Source organism: Phyllostomus discolor, chromosome 11, assembly GCF_004126475.2.
Source record: "Phyllostomus discolor isolate MPI-MPIP mPhyDis1 chromosome 11, mPhyDis1.pri.v3, whole genome shotgun sequence".
Classification (NCBI taxonomy): Eukaryota; Metazoa; Chordata; class Mammalia; order Chiroptera; family Phyllostomidae; genus Phyllostomus; species Phyllostomus discolor.
This window is the reverse complement of record NC_040913.2, coordinates 78,977,377-78,995,481: the sequence shown is the minus strand read 5'-3', so window position 1 is coordinate 78,995,481 and position 18,105 is coordinate 78,977,377. Positions and strand designations below refer to the sequence as shown.

General features: G+C 56.2%; 1 protein-coding gene across 1 annotated transcript; it reads right to left on the bottom strand.

Moving 5' to 3' along the window:
* Window positions 1-1,317: 1,317 nt before the first annotated feature.
* DUSP4 (dual specificity phosphatase 4) lies at window positions 1,318-17,486 on the bottom strand. Its single transcript, XM_028526895.2, has 4 exons — window positions 16,476-17,486; window positions 7,015-7,160; window positions 5,852-6,071; window positions 1,318-5,237 (listed from the first exon to the last, which is right to left on the bottom strand). Exons 1-4 carry the CDS (start codon window positions 16,882-16,884, stop codon window positions 4,852-4,854), a joined length of 1,161 nt encoding a protein of 386 aa, XP_028382696.1. The 5' UTR covers window positions 16,885-17,486; the 3' UTR covers window positions 1,318-4,851.
* Between the last annotated feature and the right edge of the window lie 619 nt (window positions 17,487-18,105).

Sequence of the window (18,105 nt, the reverse complement as noted above, 5' to 3'; positions counted from 1 at the left end):
AATGCTGGTGGGGTCCTAGCGGAGCGGTCAAATAAAAAAACGACAACAGCCAACACAATAATAGCTATCCGGTGTGAATGAATCAAAATTACACCTATTTTTTTAGTTGAATTGGCAAAAATATATATTTTGTGGTGTGCCACAGAATTTTAGTTGTGTGCCGTGAGATGAAAATCATTGTCCTACAGCATTTCTAAGCTGAAGAAATAAAAAATGAAACTTAATGCAATTTACAAATAAAGAATTGGTCCGTATCATGAAATAGTATGCAGCCATTAAGAAGTGTGGAGCAGAACCGTGTGGGGATTCGGGCCAGTGTGCAGTGAAATGAGACGACCCGGCCGAGGATTCACCTGGCTGCACCCCCATCGCCTGGGCCGGGAGGCCTGACTGAGCAAACCTGGTCCCAACTCAGGAGACGAGGACCAGACGCCCCAGTGCCACCCCTGCCGCGGGGCAGGGAGAGGAAGTGGCGGAGCAAATTGAGGGCAGGGCGGGAGGGGCAGGGAACCCCCGAGGAGAAGATCCCGTCAACCACCTCACTGTATAAAATGCATGAATAAGAAAAAGGAATTACTCTGAAAGCCTTCATTTTGGTTACTAAAAATAAAAGGCCTGGGCTGTAAGGTGGGGATATGGAGGAGGAACTTGCGCTTTTTACTCATATATGCGCATTATTTGACTATTTGGGCAGTGAGCATGTTTTCGTGTTAAACACTGAACAGCTTCATTGGTGTATAATCGACATACTGCAAAATGTACCCTTTTGAAGCGTACAACTCAGTGATTTTCAGTAAATGTACTAAAAACAAGTACTGAGGTCAAGTCAGCTGGGGAAGTCAGGGCAGCTGGGGAGGTCAAGTCAGCTGGGGAACGTTCCCTGCGAGGAGGGCGCCCAGCAGGGCGGTAATCCCCCCCACAGCCTCCTCCCAGCCGGATCCCCTGTGCTCCGTCTGTTGGACGTCTCCCAGGGAGGAGCCACGCTTGTGGCTCCCCGCTGCACTGGGCACCTGGCAGGTTCTCAGAGGAAGGACACTCCCTGCCTCTTACCAGGCAGTTTCGTTGGCCCGCCTCTCTGCCTGGAGAAATCAGGTTCTCAGAGACTCCTGTTGGCCTCCTCCAGTTGCCATCCTTGAGTGGCGTTCAAAGAGCAAACGTGGGCTCACCGAGCTTACCAGCCAGCCCCCCCTGTGGATACCGCTGAGTGCACCGAGTTATTAAAAACAACGCCCACCGCTCCCGCCTTCCCGAGTCCACCTCGCGGCACCGTTCCCAAGGACGGGACAAGTACACCAAGCCAGAGGTGGTTGAAAATGTTATTTATTTTTTGTCAAATGATTTCTTCAAGCAATAAATAAAAACAGACATGTTGACTTTTCTAAAAAACAAAACCAAAGAAATCCCCTACACTATATACATCCTACAGAAATACAAGCATATCAAATGTAGAAATGACATCACTCTGGAAGATGGGGCTATTTACAGAAGTTACCAGGATTGCGCTGCTCAGCCCTGAAGCAGCCTCTTCCTGCTGCGCCTCATGAACTCTAAGGACGGACAGGTTGCTCCTGTGGTCCGGGGGCAGGAGGGGCACCTTCAAGGTGAAGCTGTCCGTTCTTCCTGCTAGACAAGACTCCCAGCAAACACATCAACATGCATGCACTGTCCTCAGTCCCCTAACGCGGCTGCCCAGGTCAGCTTTCAAGGAGCAGGAAACGGTGCCCGCTCAGGTCACGAGCTCCTTGAGCTCCTGAGGAAAACCATCTCGTCGCTTGGCTGGGACTGAAAGTGAGACCAGGCTGAGCCATTGGCAAGCCCCTGGCAGCAGTTTCTGCGCAAAAAGCCACCCTCTGAGAGCAAGGCCCAGCCCTCCCACTGCACCTTGCCAACCAGACGGCAGCTTCCCGGATGCAGGCCATTACACAGGAGAGCGCTTGGAGGGCTTTGAAACAGGCTGACACCTGCGTCCCTCTGCAGGAGTCCTGGTTTCGTTGGTCTGGGATGGCTTGGCAGCAGGGTTTCCTCAGCTCCCTGATAGACGCAAGTGGGCAGCCAAGGTGAGCCATTTTAAGTTAAACAGGCATGGTGGCCAACAGCCTCGTGTCACATTTGAATTGACCATCCCATCTCCCTCTGTCCACCTTCCCAAGGCCTTAAATCTCTTCCCCTGGCTTCCCCACCTCATTGAAAACTGGCTGGGATCCACCTGGAATGAGCACCTGAGGACAACGGCCTCAGGAGGGAACTCCTGGCCCCCTGCTCGTGGTGACTTCAGCCTAACACAGCTCTGTGGGAAGGTCAAGTCCATTTCCCTCCGTGCTCCACAGATGCCCTTGGGTCTCACAGAGACTGCAAGGGAACTGGAGCATCCCCTGTTCTCTATAGATGGCAGAGTTCATGGATTTTTCTCGCCAACAGCACAGTCATTGATAATCAGTAAAAGTGGCGGTGTTTTCAGTCCTTTACAGAAATTTCACAACAGAAATCACTTCCTGCGAGGGATGTCGACCGAAACCCACCGGCCTCAGGCACTGGCCCTGCGGCTGCACCTTCCTCAGAGCTGCCCCAAGCCATCCAAGTGGCTTCTCGTGGGAGAAGAGCCACCCAGGACCCCCTCTGCCAATCAAGCCAATTTCCTGTTTCATTCCTAAGAGCGTTGAGACTCAGGCCCTTATCAAGCCCACCGAAAATGGCTTCATAATAAACAACAGTTGGACACTGTGCTGGGCGACCTGACATGGAAAGCAGGCAGAGACCTCTCTGCGGCCAGTTCTGAGCTCCGACTGTCCACATGTCTGCAAATCCAGTCCGGGAAAGCAGGAGGCATAGGTTTCGGCAAATGTATACTCGTTCTAGAAAAAGTGAATCTGTCCCAGGCTACTTTCCCTCCTCGCTCCAGCAGCCCCCTCCGCCCGGGCTCCTCTGCAGCTTGCTCAGCTGCAGACGCTACTAGTCCTTGTTTATCACAGAAGCGACTTCCAGGAATCAAGGAAAAAGGTGGGAACATCCAACCGTGCCGTCTCTAAACATTTCCGCTGTCCCGGATCCCCAGCCCCTCCAGTCCTCACCGCTGCTCAGCCAGTGGAGGGTGAACCCTGGAGGGTGCCTCAGGCTTCCCTAAAGATGGGATGCAAGCACTCCAGCAGCACCTGAAGATGGGGCCTAACAAAGGCAGGAGGGATGATGCCAGCACAGGTGCCAGCAGAGGCTCACGTTTATGGGAGGAAATGAACAAACCAGGTCCAGTCTGGGCCACCTGGACAGAAGCACATTGCAACACCACTCTGACACTGAGGCCGGAAGTTAGTGATGGGTGAACAAGAATGTTCTTTTAGATCTAGACTCTCAAAGGGCTTTAAAAAAAAAAAAACATGCTCTCATCTCTACACAAGTTTGCAATCACCTCTAATCTGGCACCCTATTAACAACACTTCCACAAAACTACAAATGAAATAACGTGTAGCTTGTTCCCATCCCCTCCCCACAAGCCCCACCCACAGAAAACATCCTTCTCCCTCCACTTGGAAGGCCCCTTGCATGGCATTATTGCAGGAAAGGACCCTAAAAGGACACCCGAGTGCCCCTGCAGCCTGTCACAGAAGCCCAGCAGCCAGCTCCCAAGTGCAGGGTCCACCCTGACTCCCCACGCACGCTCTCGCCTTCCAGGAGACCTGCAGTGTGGTGTCCCCTCCCCCTTCTTATTCTGGAAGGCCTCTGAAAATGTCCACCTAACCAGGAATGCGAATGTGTTGGTTGTTACTTCATTCCAAGTAACCCCCCTAAAATTACAAACCCCAGCATATGCAGAAGAGAACAGTGGTGCTCACACTCGTAAAAGGATTCATTTCCGGCACCTCTGGTGGGCTGGGTCCCCAGTGGCCTTGCCAAGTGATTGACAGTAGGAAAGCCTGAATGGCACCCAATTTTTTCCAGGAGCACCTAGTATGGTATGGCCTTTATCACAGGTGACGGAACAAGACCTCAGGCGGGTCTAGGAGAAAAACGCTCCCAGGGAGCCACGCTGCAGTTTTGAGCCTCAGAGCAGAAAGGCCGTGTGGGTGTGTCTGAAATCGCTCAGTGATGCCTGCCCAGGAACCGGCTTGGAAGGTCATTAAGAAGTGGTCCCTTCTCCCTCCTCTCCCCCCACTCTGCCTGCCTCTCAGTGCCAGGCCCACCCCTGCGGGCACCACGGGGGTCCTGATCCGATGGTCCACAGCAACACAAACATATCCAGCCATGCCACTAGACCCCCTCAGACTTAGGTATTCTGTGGAAGTTCTTAATAAATACTTTTATTTATTATTAAGCATAATGATTCACGTGTTTGTGACTTAGAAAACCGCGCCCTCAAAGACTCCTTAAAAAAAAAAAAGTCCTGTGACCTCAACAACAAAAATAGGGCCAAGCACACGGAACCAGGCACTTCTGGCAAACTTGCTTTCTTCTGGTCCCCCTCCCTCCCCCTCACCACCCCCCTCAACAAAACCGGGTGGGCACATTTGCCAGGACCTGTGGGTTTCATAACTTCAAGCCTTACTGCTTTAAAAAAATGAGGTAAGAAATTCCTGTCTGAAACGTAAAACCGGCACATGAACCAAACCAAGGTCTTCCCTGCCCGTGGAGGCAGCCATTATTGCTCTAAGTTGGAGGGTTTTGTTTGCTTGTAATGTGTATTCAAAGTCCTTATTGCCATTCTGGCAGCCCGGTGGTCGGCCGAGGAGAAGTGGATGGGAAGGGGCTGGGTCACCCGCCCCACGCTGGTCAGTCCCAACTGGCTGCCGGCCCGCGGCCCCCGCGGCCCCCACAGGTCGGGTAGCTGAAGGCCCCTGGTTCGGGGATCCCGGAGCAGCCCTAACAGCTGGGGGAGGTGGTGATGGGGCTGTGCAGGTAGGGCAGGCTGCTGGGGGCCGCGTGCACGCCCACCGACACCGGGAAGCTGAAGACGAACTGTGAGGTGGGCGTGGGGGTGGCCTTGCCACGCTCACGCAAGGGCCCGGACGGGCTGGCGGCCTCCGCTGCGCAGGACGTGGCCAGCACCTGCGACTCGAACTGCAGCAGCTGCCCCATGAAGCTGAAGTTGGGCGAGATGATGCTCCGTCGCTGCTTGACGAACTCGAAGGCCTCCTCCAGCCTCACCCGCTTCTTCATCATCAGGTAGGCCAGGCAGATGGTGGCCGAGCGCGAGATGCCCGCCTGGCAGTGCACCAGCACGCGCCCCCGGCACTCCTTCACCGCATCTGGGGCAGAGAGCGCGCACCGTCAGTGTCCCCGCCCCTGCGAGTCCTGCTTCTGCCCCGAAGGCCAAGGCAGGTGGCCTCAGTCAGACTTGGGGGCTGGAGGAAGAGGGGTACTGGACAGGTGTTGGAGAAGGGCGCACTCCCACTGAAGGAGAGGAGGGGGGCAACCCAGGAGGAGGGGCTGTGGAACCCCACCCATGCTAGGCTGTTTTGAGACTTAAGCAAACCCAGGCACTACATTAGCACAATACCCATGCTAAACCCTAACACATATACAAGGATTCCATTTGCAGAAAGAAAACCAATGACGCAAAGTCTCCCTTTGTCTTCCTCCCCATCCCAAGGGCCTTATCATCTATCTAGACCCCTGGAGACATGCAAGCTAAAGATTATGGACTCTATAAGCCAACAGCACGGGAGCAAGATCCGTCTTCCTGTCCCTGCCCAACAAACCACACAACATGCAACGGGCAGGCCTTCCTACAAGGGTGGGGACGGGGAGTGGGTACACCCAGGCAGCACCCCTAAGTCCCTCCTTCCCCACACGAGGTGCAAGTGGCCCTCTCATCCCGCCCACCCAGCCTCGGACCCAGCCCCCAGCCGGGCCAGCCTACCAATGTACTCGATGGCTTCCATGAACCAGGAGCTGATGTCGGCCTTGTGGTTGTCTTCCACGGGGATGCACTTGTACTGATAGTGCCCTTCGAAGTGGTTGGGGCAGTCCGAGGAGACGTTCAACAGGGCCGTGATCCCCAGGGCGTCCAGCATGTCCCTCCGGGCGGCATGGTAGGCACTGCCGAGGTAGAGGAAGGGGAGGATCTCCACTGGGCCCCCCTGCAGAGAGGGAAACAAAGGCCCCCCACATCATGAGTGCCAAGCCACCAGGAAAAGGGTTGGGGTGCTCGGGAACAGGGAGAGGCGGCTTTCTCAGGCCCTGGGGGGAATGCCCGTGGATCCAGCCCTCCGAGGCTTCCCTCATCCTGCTGGGGCTCCGGAAGGAGGCAGTGGGCTCAGCGGGTCGCCGCGCTCTGCAGGAGAGCCAGGGCAGGTGAAGCTTTGCTCGAGCAGCCCCCCCCCAGCCCCCCACCCTGTGGTAAACTGCTTGTCGTGCCACCATGACATTAACAGGTTACACCTGCCCATCACCAGGTGCAAGTTTCAGGACCTATCTGGTTAGTACATCAAACACAGGTCAGGTGGGCCTCCCAGACAGGAGGGGGGATCTTGGCAAAAGTAGGTCAATTGGGCTTAACAACAATTTTCTAAGTCAGGCCAACTGGAGCAATCAGAGACTTGGGGAGCAGGGGTGCCAGACTCTAAGTTCACTCCCGCCGTCTCAGTGAAAGGGCTGGGAAGGGGTGGGCTCTGAAGACATGCAATGTCTCACACTGGTTTTCTGGGGCAGGGCTGGCCCACCATGGGTGTCCGTTTGGCATGTACAGTTAACTTGTAAGGGGGGACAGCCTGGCTGCCCTGGGCTGGGGCTGGGGCCCTCGGCCACTCCTTCCCCCGGGGCAGGGCATACCCTTCCCGCTTCAGCAGCCTCCTCCTTTGCACACAACTCCAGAGGCTAATCGGGGAATTATGTCTTCCTATTGTTTTCTTAAGTGAGGGTAAGAGAGGGAAGAGCGAGAATCCCAAGGAATACGTGCAATTTATTTCTGACCTATCTTCCATCCCATCCCAGGATCAGGGATCACCACACTCTCCCCCGCTGAGGCACTGCACCCAAAGCCTCGGAAAAGCAGACCTCTGGACGGAAGCCGCCCATGCACACCTGGTCGTGCAGTGGGGTCCCACAGGAGCCGCAGCCCAGGTCCAAGGACTCGGCCGTGCTGGGGGGCACCGCAGGCGGGATGGCTGCCAGGGCCTTGGTTTTGGAACAGAACTCTGGATACTCAGAGGAAAACCTCTCATAGCCACCTGTAGAGGAGAAAGAAGTTCAGGTTAGTGGGGTCACGAGGCCAGCAGGAATCCACAAAGAACTTGAATCCTACCCCCATCCTGAGGAGAGCTGCTGGGAGGCTGGGCCTGGCTGGCTCTACATTTGCCACTGGGTGGCGCCGTGGGACCACAGATAATGGCCTGGAGCCTTTTCCAGAGAGGCCGAGTCCACATTGAGCCAGGACTGCATGCTGAAACCTGGAAGGTTTATGGTCAAGACTGGTTTGGGACGCAGACACACAGAGGGAGATGCGCAGAGGGTTTGCAGAAGGCAGTCTGCCCAGAAAAGGTCCTTAGGGTGACAAGGTGCAGAAGAGAGAAAGGCCACTGTGCGGTTCCAGGACAGCAGCTGGGCCCTGGGACCTGCAAAGATGTCTGTCCCTCCCGAACTTGAGCCCCTGCTGTGGAGAGGTTCAGTGTGGGAGAGAAGGAAAAAAAGAGAACCCTGGCACCAGCCCCTCTGGACCTCAGCAACAGAGCAGATGCCCGTGTCTCTGCCTTGTGGCCAGCTGTTCCGCCAACAAAGGGCCGAAAGGAGAGGAAATGCGCTTAAATCTAAATAAATCCCTCTTGCTACATCCAGGTTTGGGGCAAGGGAGGATTTCCTGACCTGCGAGTCGCTAAGCCCCGGAACGGTCCACTGCAGGATCACCTTCCGGGGAAGGGAGTTTACGCACAAGGAGACACACTCACAAGGAGACACAGCCGTGTGGAACAGCGTCAGCACCGAGCAGCGCAGCGCTGGCTGGGCAGAGGCGGACAGGAAGCGCCCCAGGAAGACGCGCTCAGCCTCCCCCTCTGATTTCCTCCTCATCTCTGGGACTGTGCTCTGGGGGTGACTTGCCATCTCCCGTCAATGCTTGTTTGGCCCTGCTTGTCTTTTCACTGTAGGACCAGAGATGGATTGTAAATCAATTTGGTTGGTGAAGAGGGTCAGAACTGCCTGTTACAAAGTAAGCGAGCCCTGGGGTTGTGATGTCCAGCAGGGAAACTGGTTATTAATGTTCTATCTATCACATACGTGCGGAGGGAGGGGACCTTACAGCTCTCGTCATAGGAAAAAATGCTCAACCGTGTGCAGAGACAGAAGCTGAGTACACTGAGTATGGTGATCCGTTTGCAATACAGTCAAATATCAGCTCATTACCCTTCACACCTGAAACTACTGTTTCTTCTCAACTGTACCTAATTTTTAAGAAAACCCACAAACTTACATAAAAATAATCTGGCAGGGCCTGCGTGTTGTGGAACCACCACCACCATTCTAACGGACCCATTCTGTGGATGGGGGTGTGTGTGCGCAGCTAGTACCTTAAACCTTTATGACTATGTGACTCAGTGCCGCTGTCCCCTATAATGTTCATTAATAATCTCCCAATAGGCAGACATGTGACGGTTAGTCAATTTCTTGCCCAGAACCCAGACCCGAGGAAGAGCGATGATTCTTTGCCACATCATGAGGCTCAGAGAGCAGGACAGACATTTCTTCCTCCCCGACCTCCCTCCACTCCCTCCGTCACAGGGATATAAATGGATCCCTCTAGGGTCACAGGCACCTGCTCCTGCTGAGTCATAATGACCAGCCTCCCGGGAGAGAGAACCTGCCACGGCGGCCAGTTTCAGTTGTGCCGCCGGGGGCCTGATCTCAGGAGCAGCTCTCCCTCCCTCCCTCCCTCCCTCCCTGTCACCGTCCTCTGCTCCCTCTTTCCTTCCAAAGCTGCAGACAAATGCAGGGAATAGAGTTTGGGGGGGGGGGGGAAGAGCCACCAAAGCCCTCCAGCTGAAGTCCTCCGGGACAGGAAACTGGACACTTCCCCCAGAGTAGAAACGGAAATAGATCAATCGGCAGACGGCGTGGAACACCTACATAACAAGTCATCACGTGTTACTCGGTACACTTCTACAGGCTTTGACGTCTTCAAAATGAAACGATCCCTGTGATTGTTACATAATGAGCTACTGAATCATGTTTCTCCTCCCCCAGTGAAATGGAAGGACGGAGCGGTGCCCTCCAGAAGCTCATCACCGAGGCAGTCAGAAGAGCAGCGCCCACCCAAAGGCAAAGCGGGAGTCACAGGAGGGCCAGGGCCAGGCTCCAAGGTCACAGAGAGGAGCCCCCTGAGGGCAGTGGAAGGAACGAGGCTCGGAGTGGCTGAAAGAATGTTCTTCCCGTGGCTGAGGAGGAGCAGGGCAGGGCATCAGAATGAAGTCCGGGGAAGGGAACTGCCGTTGCAGACACGCACACAGGCCCGGTGGGCTGCCGCTGAGCCTCACCAGCCTCGCTCAGCCTCCTCCGCCTCCTCCTCTGCCTCCACGGAATGTGATGAACCGTCCTCACCTGCAGTCCTTCGAGGACTGATCAGGGAACAGCCCGTGCTCGGCGCCTGGCCTTGGGGAGACACGTAATGAAGGTTTCCTTGTTAGGCACCTGCAAGGGGACTCCAGCATTGCTGGCAACTTGCCAGGCTTTGGGCCTCAGCCGCCGCCTCCTCCTCCTCCTGGGCTTTCCTGACTTTTTCTAGCTGGAGTCTGGAGGCCAGGGAGTTACAGAGCAGAAGGGCAGGTACTGCACTTCCTGAGCTGGAGACCCTCTCCCAGCCAGGGACAACTGCGCCTCCACGTCACCCCCCCCCAACACACACACAGACTTCCCCTCTCTCCTCCATCATCAATCAACCAAGGGGCAGCAGAACCCGGCCAGCTGCTGACCCCAAGGTGTGTGATGATGGGTGGGGGACAAGCCGGAAGGGACCCAAGGCCAGGCCCGCAGTGGTCGGTAAAAGACAGAACAGAAAAATGACGGCTGGAAAGTCAGTTCCCTCCAGCTGACCTTTAGAGAACCAGTAGAAAGGAATGCAGTGGGTAAGTCGATCGGCCTGAGGAACAGAAACAGGGGAAGGGTCCCATCCATGCCAGTGGCAGCAATGTGGGGTGGGGGGGTCTGTGGCTGGTTGTCACAAGGAGCATCACAACAGGAGTGCCTTCTGGGGGGCCAGGGGCTGCCCTGGGGGCTGGAACATACAAGCAGCAGTGTATGGGGAAGGGTGCGCAGTGAGGAACCCCCGAGGCCACCCCCCACAAGGCCAGAATGTCCGTGCAAAATCCTCTGATCAGAACACTGCTGATGTCTCACCAAACTCTTGCTTCCGCCCAGGACGTTCCTAACTACGGGTCCTCGTGCAGGAGCCGTGACCTGCATTTTAAATTTCGTGAAATAAAACAGAAGCTACTGGAATGTATCACATTCACATATGGTATCATTTCATGGAACTCTTGTTTCAGGTGTGTCTGTATCCCTGTTCTGGGTCAAGATGGAAATCAAAATGAATTCTTACTGTTAGGTGGGGTCAGAAGACTGCTCCCAGACTTCTCACTGCCTCCCCACCCCCACCCCCACCCCCACCCCGACCCCCAAATCTGGGCAAACACCGCAGCCACAGCCCCGTGAGTGAGGGTTTGATTCAGATCACCAAGTTCTATCTGTAACTTATGAGAAGGAAGGCTTATTCCAGCCAGATACCAGCGGCTGGCTGGGGCTGGCTGGGACACGAGCCTCCCACAGGTGTGCAGGCAGGAGGGCACAGGGGCGGGGCACGGGGGCGGGGCCGGCAAGAGCGGGAGCAGGAGGGCTCTACGGACTCCGACCGGCCTGCCCTCCGAATGGAAGGTTCCTGAAACCCATTCCTGAAACCCTCCCAATGTTCCACAACCCCAAACGGCCAGGGCTTACTTATGGGCAAACTGCAACCTGACATCAAGTGCCCAGATCGGCACTTCTATCTCCTGAAAACAATTTCGTAAGGGATCCCACCTGCCTTTTGTACGCCATATTAAATGTCATCTCACAACATGCTGACTCATTTTGACCTTTTTCCCATGTTCTTCATTAATAACGTGCTCCGTAGTGTTCAAGTTCTCCTTTTCTCACCTCAATTTTAAAACTGAGAGGGCCGGGAGGGAATGTAATTTTTCACCCAACTTCCTGGAGGAATAACCACACCTCCAGTTCAGCTCCACGCTGTCCTGTGTCTCCTGCACACGCACCCAGCAAGGCCCTCTTCAGAGTTTACTGACAAAGACCGGCTGGCCTCCCGTCCACGGTCCCTGCAGGGCTGGGACCGTGGGGGTGGGGAGTGCTTCAGAAAGGAGGGACCGATGCAGGGCCGCCCCATCACTAGTAACAGGACCCTTAACCGGGCCTGTGATGGGGCGGGGCTGTCACCAATGGGGACCAAGGTCATCAGGTCTGTGACGGGGCAGGCTGTCACCAATGGGGACCAAGGTCATCAGGTCTGTGATGGGGCGGGGCTGTCACCGATGGGGACCAGGGTCATCAGTCTCAATGCGGCTGCTGCTTTGCGCCCCCCCCCCAGCACTCGGAACACCCCCGTACAGTCAGGGCTCGTGGCCTTGCTTCCTGAGCCATCACAGCCATACAAGGCTGATGTTGCCCAGCAAGAAAATCCGGGGTCATCTGAAGGTCACTTGGCTTTGAGAACTTCACTTGAGGTGGGTGTTGACTTCATAAGTACCCACGTAACCCTGGGAAGTTTTTTTAGTTTTACTGAAGTGGACTCCCCACACCTCGGGATGCCCCGCACGGTCCTGCCGGTCCAGGGAGAGCTGGCAGACACCTAACGCCACCCTCGGGCTCGGTCTTGTTTGCAAGTCCCCCCGCGTCAGTCCTGCGCCATCTGCTTCGGTCAGCAACTGGCTTCCGCTCCCGGGTGAACTCTCCTTCCTGCCCAACTTCCTCTTCGGTAGGCGGGAACTGGCTCCCGGTGAGGAGGAAACTGGCTATCTGGTTTCAGATGTTCTGATTTTTCAAAGAAATGCCTGGCTCCTTAAAAAAGGCCACCCTTTTCCTCCCTCAGGCCCTGGACGACCCATCTGGGTGGGTGCTGCCCACCTCTCCTATAACCATCCAGGTCAAGCACAAGGGAGCTGGGATGGGCTTAATAGTGGTCAAGATTTCTCTCTCAATTTACAGACACCATTTTTAGTTCTGTGTCGGAAGCACGCAATTCAAACGAGGCAGAAAGTAGTAAGTTTGCTTCAATCATTACAATTCTGTAAGAAATTACACTAGGGGTTAGAAGTTACCTTTGGGGCCTACCACTTTTTGAAATTCTAACAGTCCTTGGCTGTCACAGGCATGCTGCCATATTTGTATGGACAAAGGCCAGTCCGTTTGGGTGGAGGCGGTGTGCAGCCTCAGCATTCCCTCCGAGCTGTGACACTGTTAGATGACACTGACCTTACCTCCTGGGGACCTGGGATGAGCCGGACGAATGGAGGTGGAGACAGGGCAGGAGCCAGTCACCAGAATGACCAGGGCTGCTGGCTCAGCCCCCTCACGCCCCCATATGGTTGCTCATTGGTCTTAGTAGCTGTTTCCTACGGGAAGGGGGGTGCCGGGGTCTCTGTCCTCGGGCCTGGGGCCGGAGGGTCCAAAAGTGCCCGAGTGGGGGGAGGAGCTGGGGTGTCTAGGTCTCCCCACCCCAATTTCTCAAAACAGCTCCAGCAGAGCTTTGAAATCAGAACTTGAAACCAGACAAAAGTCATGTGCTGAGATTAATTTTAGACAGAAAAAAAAAAAGATACTGTTTTTATACCTGAAATCTGCATAACAGACTGATTTGTTATTTGGTGGATATGGGAGGTAAAGAATGACTTCTCCCTGGCTGGCATAGCTCAGTGGATTGAGCGCGGGCTGCGAACCAAAGTGCCGCAGGTTTGATTCCCAGTCAGGGCACATGCCGAGGTTGCAGGCCACGGCCCCCAGCAACTGCACATTGATGTTTCTCTCTTTCTCCCTCCCTTCCCTCTCTAAAAAATAAATAAATTTTTTAAAAAAGAATGACTTCTCTTGGAATAAGAAAACTCTCTTTTGGTCTTTCTCTAGTGAAGAGGGGTGGGGGGGAGCGGCACCTAGAACCGGAATCCAGGTATGAAGGAGACAAGGATTTGAAAGGAGCGGCGTCCTGCAATAAAATCTGAAAACCTGAAACTTCTAAACTGTCCCAAAAAAATGTCTCACGGGATTTTAAACAAAATTAGCTTTAAAAAAAAAGTTTACCCCAATCGGAATTTTACTACTAAAAAAACAAATAATTTAGTGATTTGGGGCTATTGATTTTAGTGAAACTTGGCTAATATTACAAAATGCCAAAACTGGGCAGCATTTTGCTGATATTAAATAAAATTTACTCATAACTATGAATTCTTGCCTGTGGTATCACTTACTACCGTGGTAACTGCCTGCACCAAGTAGCCCACCAACTGCTCTTCTCTTCAAAGAGACAGAAATAGAGAAATTAAACTTTTATATGCAATTAATTGGTAAAATTGAATAGCTGTTGGCGAACGTAACTTCTGAAAATACCCTGCGTTTTTTTCGGCCCCCTCCAGCATGGGGGACACCAACAACTGTCAGACTGGCTCAGTGTCTGACCACCCTCATTCCACACCCACCACCACCCGTGAAATGAGACTCAGAAGGCCCATTAGCTGCAAAATCAAATGAACAGCTCAGGCAGGAACCAAATCGCTCAACCCCTAATCCATCCAGGCATTTTACTCAAGATAATCTAAGAGTGTTTCCAAAGTTTCCTTTTAGTTCCCCATCCTCTCCGTACAATGCACATCGCCTCCTCCACTCTGCTTCCTTCGGCTGGGGATGCGGGAGGCTTTCATTGGTCCGCCTCCCCACCCCTCCGCCAGGCTCAGTCCCCACCGGGTGGGAGCAGACACTGCCCATCTTTCTGCCCTCCCTGCGAAAAGCCTTTTCCAGTAGGAGGCAAAGAGAAGGAAGAGGAACCGTGTTAAGACAGCCTCAGCTTAGCACATACACGAAAATAAGCCCAGTTAAACAGACTATGACCCAGTTAACCACCTCAAAGATACTCTACCAAGCACTACAGGACCGGCGGGGAGTGCCACCTCTAAGAATTTCAGGCAGCGGCTGCCAAAGGCAGGCTCCCTTTGCCTATGAAGACCCGGCTGACCCTCCACTGGCTTCCCCCATGGCCTGTTCGTGCAGAGACAAGTTCAACCTGAGACCCAGAGTGTCAGGCCCAGACACCCAGACACTCTGCATCTCAGGGGAAAGACTAGATGTCTGTCGACTTTGAGGTGCACAGGGGTCGTCCTCCCTGCCCGCACCAGGTCCGACCAAAGGAGGCAGTGCAGGCCTCAGGAGGCAACAACCCTTAGAATAATCACTGCTTTACCGTGGGCCAGGCACCTCGCCAACCGCCAGGGAACTGGCATTTTACTCGGAGGCTCCTGTCCTACTCAGTCTTTGTATTAGCATTTGCCTCGTGCAGAGAGCGGCTAGTCCGCAGGGCGGCTCTCAAGAATTGATCTGGCTCCGGGCTCTCCGGATGGGATTCGGGCGAACCAGGGAGGTGCCGCAAGACGGGGACCTTAAAAATATGCCTCCCTCCGCGACAGCGGGGCCTAAGTGTCTGTGCGCCAGGAAGCCCAAGCGCCAAGGTCCCCAAGCTGCTGCTCTAGGGGTTCCCCTCCGGGTTTCTTTCAAGAAGAAAAACAAAACAAGCCCAGACTCCACGTGGGTCTGCCCTCCCCGGAGAGGGGTGCGCAGGAGCTCTAAATCAGGAGGGGCCCAGGGAAGGGTGGCACGGAGAACCACCCGGCCATACCCGGCCACTCCAAGGGACTCTCGTCTCAAAGCAGTTTCTGTTATCGTTCCCGCCAGGATCAGGCAAAGGCGGGCGGGCGAGCTCAACGGCCTATACCCCACAGGGGCGATCTAACCAGCACCTGGACGCGGGAGCACGCGGGGATGTGCGCCTGCCGCGGGGCGCCCTGTCGTTTCGGTGCTGGCCCTTTCCTGGCCCTTTCCCTTAAAGCGCTTTGAGGGGAGGGGAGTTGGATTTGGGCTCCACCGGAGGTGCAAAAGGCAGCCTCACAGAGAAAGAAAAATCAGCAAAATCGCCTTAGTAGTTCAACCACAGGTCAACAGCAGCGTTTCCCCAGCAGCTGACAGGTCAAACGGCCAGGAAACAACTGCGGAGAACAAAGCCCCCCGCTGTTCGCCAGGGCCAGCCCGGCCCGTCGCCACTGAGCACTTCTGTGGTGCCTTAGGAAGGGGAGGGGGGAGAGGTTTCCGCCCTCCTCCCCCACCATCGCTCTTCCTCTGGGGTGAGCAGGTCCCGAGAGGAAAGGAAAGGAGGGAGGGGGCGAGGGGCGCCGGCAGGGGAGAACCGAGCGGCTCTTTGAAGGCCGGGTCTGAAACGCCTCTGGCTTCGGAGGCGAGGACTGGACAAGAGAGCAAGAATGCACGGAATGTGGCGGAGGGAGGCAGGGGCTCCGCGCGGTCAGGGACGCATCCCGAGGCGCCCCCCGAGCGAGGGCCGCCCCAGCACCGCGGCCCGGCCCGACCCGCAGGTGCCGGCCCGCGCACCGTTCCTCCAGTTACGTGGACAGCACGCGGTCCTTACTCGGTTTCTTACTTCCAGATTTGACAAGACCTCTCTTCCCCGGAGAGTTTCATCAGGGTTGTCTTTAATCAACCACGCACCGCCATTTGATCTTCGAGAACCGAGTCTGAACAAAGGTCGTACTTCTCTGCCGCCTGAATATTTAGAAGACACTATCTTGCCTTGCTTTCCCTAAACACTCAGACCCCCCCCCCCCCTTCCAGCGCCGGGAGCCTGGGTCTAGCCCGGCACCGGAGGAGTTGGCCACGTTCCAGGAGGATCTCGGAGTTGGACAGCAGGGGCGGAGATACAGATCGCCCCACGCAATGTCCGAAACCCGATCTTCCTTTTGCATTTCCGTAGGGCTGGTTTCCGATGGAAACAGCGCTCTCTGTCCTTCACCCCCTTCCGCACCTCTCGGGTTCTCGGGTTCAGACTCAGTGCAGGGCCGCGGCACGCCAAACCAACAGGACTAACCTGTCCCCACCCGCAGAGTGGCACTTGGGAGTACTTCCCTAGACTTGAAGGTGGGCAAAGCAGAAGAGGCATGCCGCCCGCCAGGCCAGACGGTTAGCGAGTGTAAACAAATGCAAAACAGCCAGGAAAGGCGCAGAATTGCAGGTGACAGAGAAAACGCGCCCTCGCCGCCCGGAGGACTTCAGAGGCTCGCACTGGAACACAAACCCACCAAACTCTTCAAACCCGTGCACACCAACACGCACAAAGCAGTGCGAGGGGATCCCCGCCGCCGCGAGTCCCTCCGGGGACTTCTTCCCCTAGCCACCAAGGCGCAGGCCGCCAAGCGCCGCTACACCTCCCTTCCAGCTCGCGTCCCTGCACTCGCCTTTACCTTTGAGCAGGCAGATGTCGGTGCGCTCGGCGTTGCGGCGCAGCGCCTGTACTACCAGCGACACGGTGCTGTCCTCGCGGAGGCTCTCGGCGCGCGGGCTGCGCTCGTCGTAGACGATGACTGCCGAGTAGAGGCCGGAGCGCAGGCGAGCGCGCACCTCTTCCTCGGCGGGCAGGATCTGCTCCAGGCTCACGGAACCTTTGGCCCGCCGACGCACGATGGTGTTGCAGCGCACGTTGACCGAGCCTCGTATGTAGCCCGCGCTGTGCGCCAGGAACGGTCTGCAGTCCAGCAGCAGGCACTTGCCGCCGCTCACCAGCCCCAGGGCGCCGCCGCCGTTCTCGTCCCGGTTCATCAGCCTTTTGAGCACACTGCAGTCCATCTCCCGTAGCTCCTCCACGGTCACCATGGTCGCCGGGAACAACGGCTGCAGGGCACCAGAGCAGGCGAAGAAGAGCCGGGACAGCTGGGCTGCAGAAAGGGCTCGGCAAGGGCTAAGGGAGGGAAAGTGGCCGCAAACTTGGCACTCGGGGGCTCCCACAGGCGACCCTCTTGTCCCGAGGATCCTTCCTTCGGTAGTCTCGCGGTCACATAGAAGTCCGAGTGGCCTCGGGCACCAAGCACCACCGCGCGCGGTGCAAGGGGGAGGCGACGGTGGAAGGGTCAGTGTTTACGAGAGGGCCAGGGGCTCCCTTCTGTTGTGGTCTCTTTGTATTTTGTCCGCTGCGCTGCTCCAGCCTCCGCTGATGCCGGCGCTGCTGCTCGGTCGCGGTTCTCCACGAGCAGCCGGAGCTCGGCGCACTGCCCCGGAGTTTCCTCCTCGGCTTAGAGATTTATTAACGCTCCTCCGCTCTCCCCCGGGAGGGGGCAGATTCAGTACTACCTGGAGAAGCCCCGCCTCTTTCCATTCGCGGCTTTGCGCCCGGCCGCCCCAGCGCTGGCTCCCCGCCCCATCCCTCCTCCCTCCTCCCAGCCACCCTTCCTCCCCCACCTCCTCCCTTGCGCGTGAATGGAGTGCCGGCCGCTCGCGCCCAGTCACGGGGACACGACGTCACAAAGAGCGGAGTAAACAGGGCGCTGAGCGGCTGTCTCCAGGCCCATTCATAAAACCGGGACCTAGAGGAAGAGGGAGGAGGCCCGCGACCCGCAGGCTAGCTGCTCGCCTGGACTTTGTGAATGGAGTGCCCGGCACCTCTAGCTGACAGCCGCCGGCCCGAGCCTTGGCGGCGCGCGATCTACCCTACTCGAGTGTCAGAGCAGCCACTGCACCGCGGCTGCGGCCTTTGGCTTACAGAAATTAGTTGGCCGAGAAGACGGCCTAACGGAGGCTAGGGGTCGGTATTGATCCCTTTTACCTCCGTGCCCCCCTCCCCCACCCCTTAACATCCTTGCTGGCGTCCCCCGTACCACAGCGGGGGTTGGGGCACCGTGGCACCGCTGCTCCCCCCGCTCCCCCCCCCCCCCGGCAGAGTCTGGGACTTCCTCTTCCCGGGCTTACGGAGTGCGTTCGGTCCGGCTAGTCGTTTTTTCAGACATGATACCTCTGACGTTAGCTTATGCATTAGCGTGATCGATTTTCATCTTAAGCCATTAAATCAGCTTTATAGCTTCCCGAGGACGTGGGCAAGCC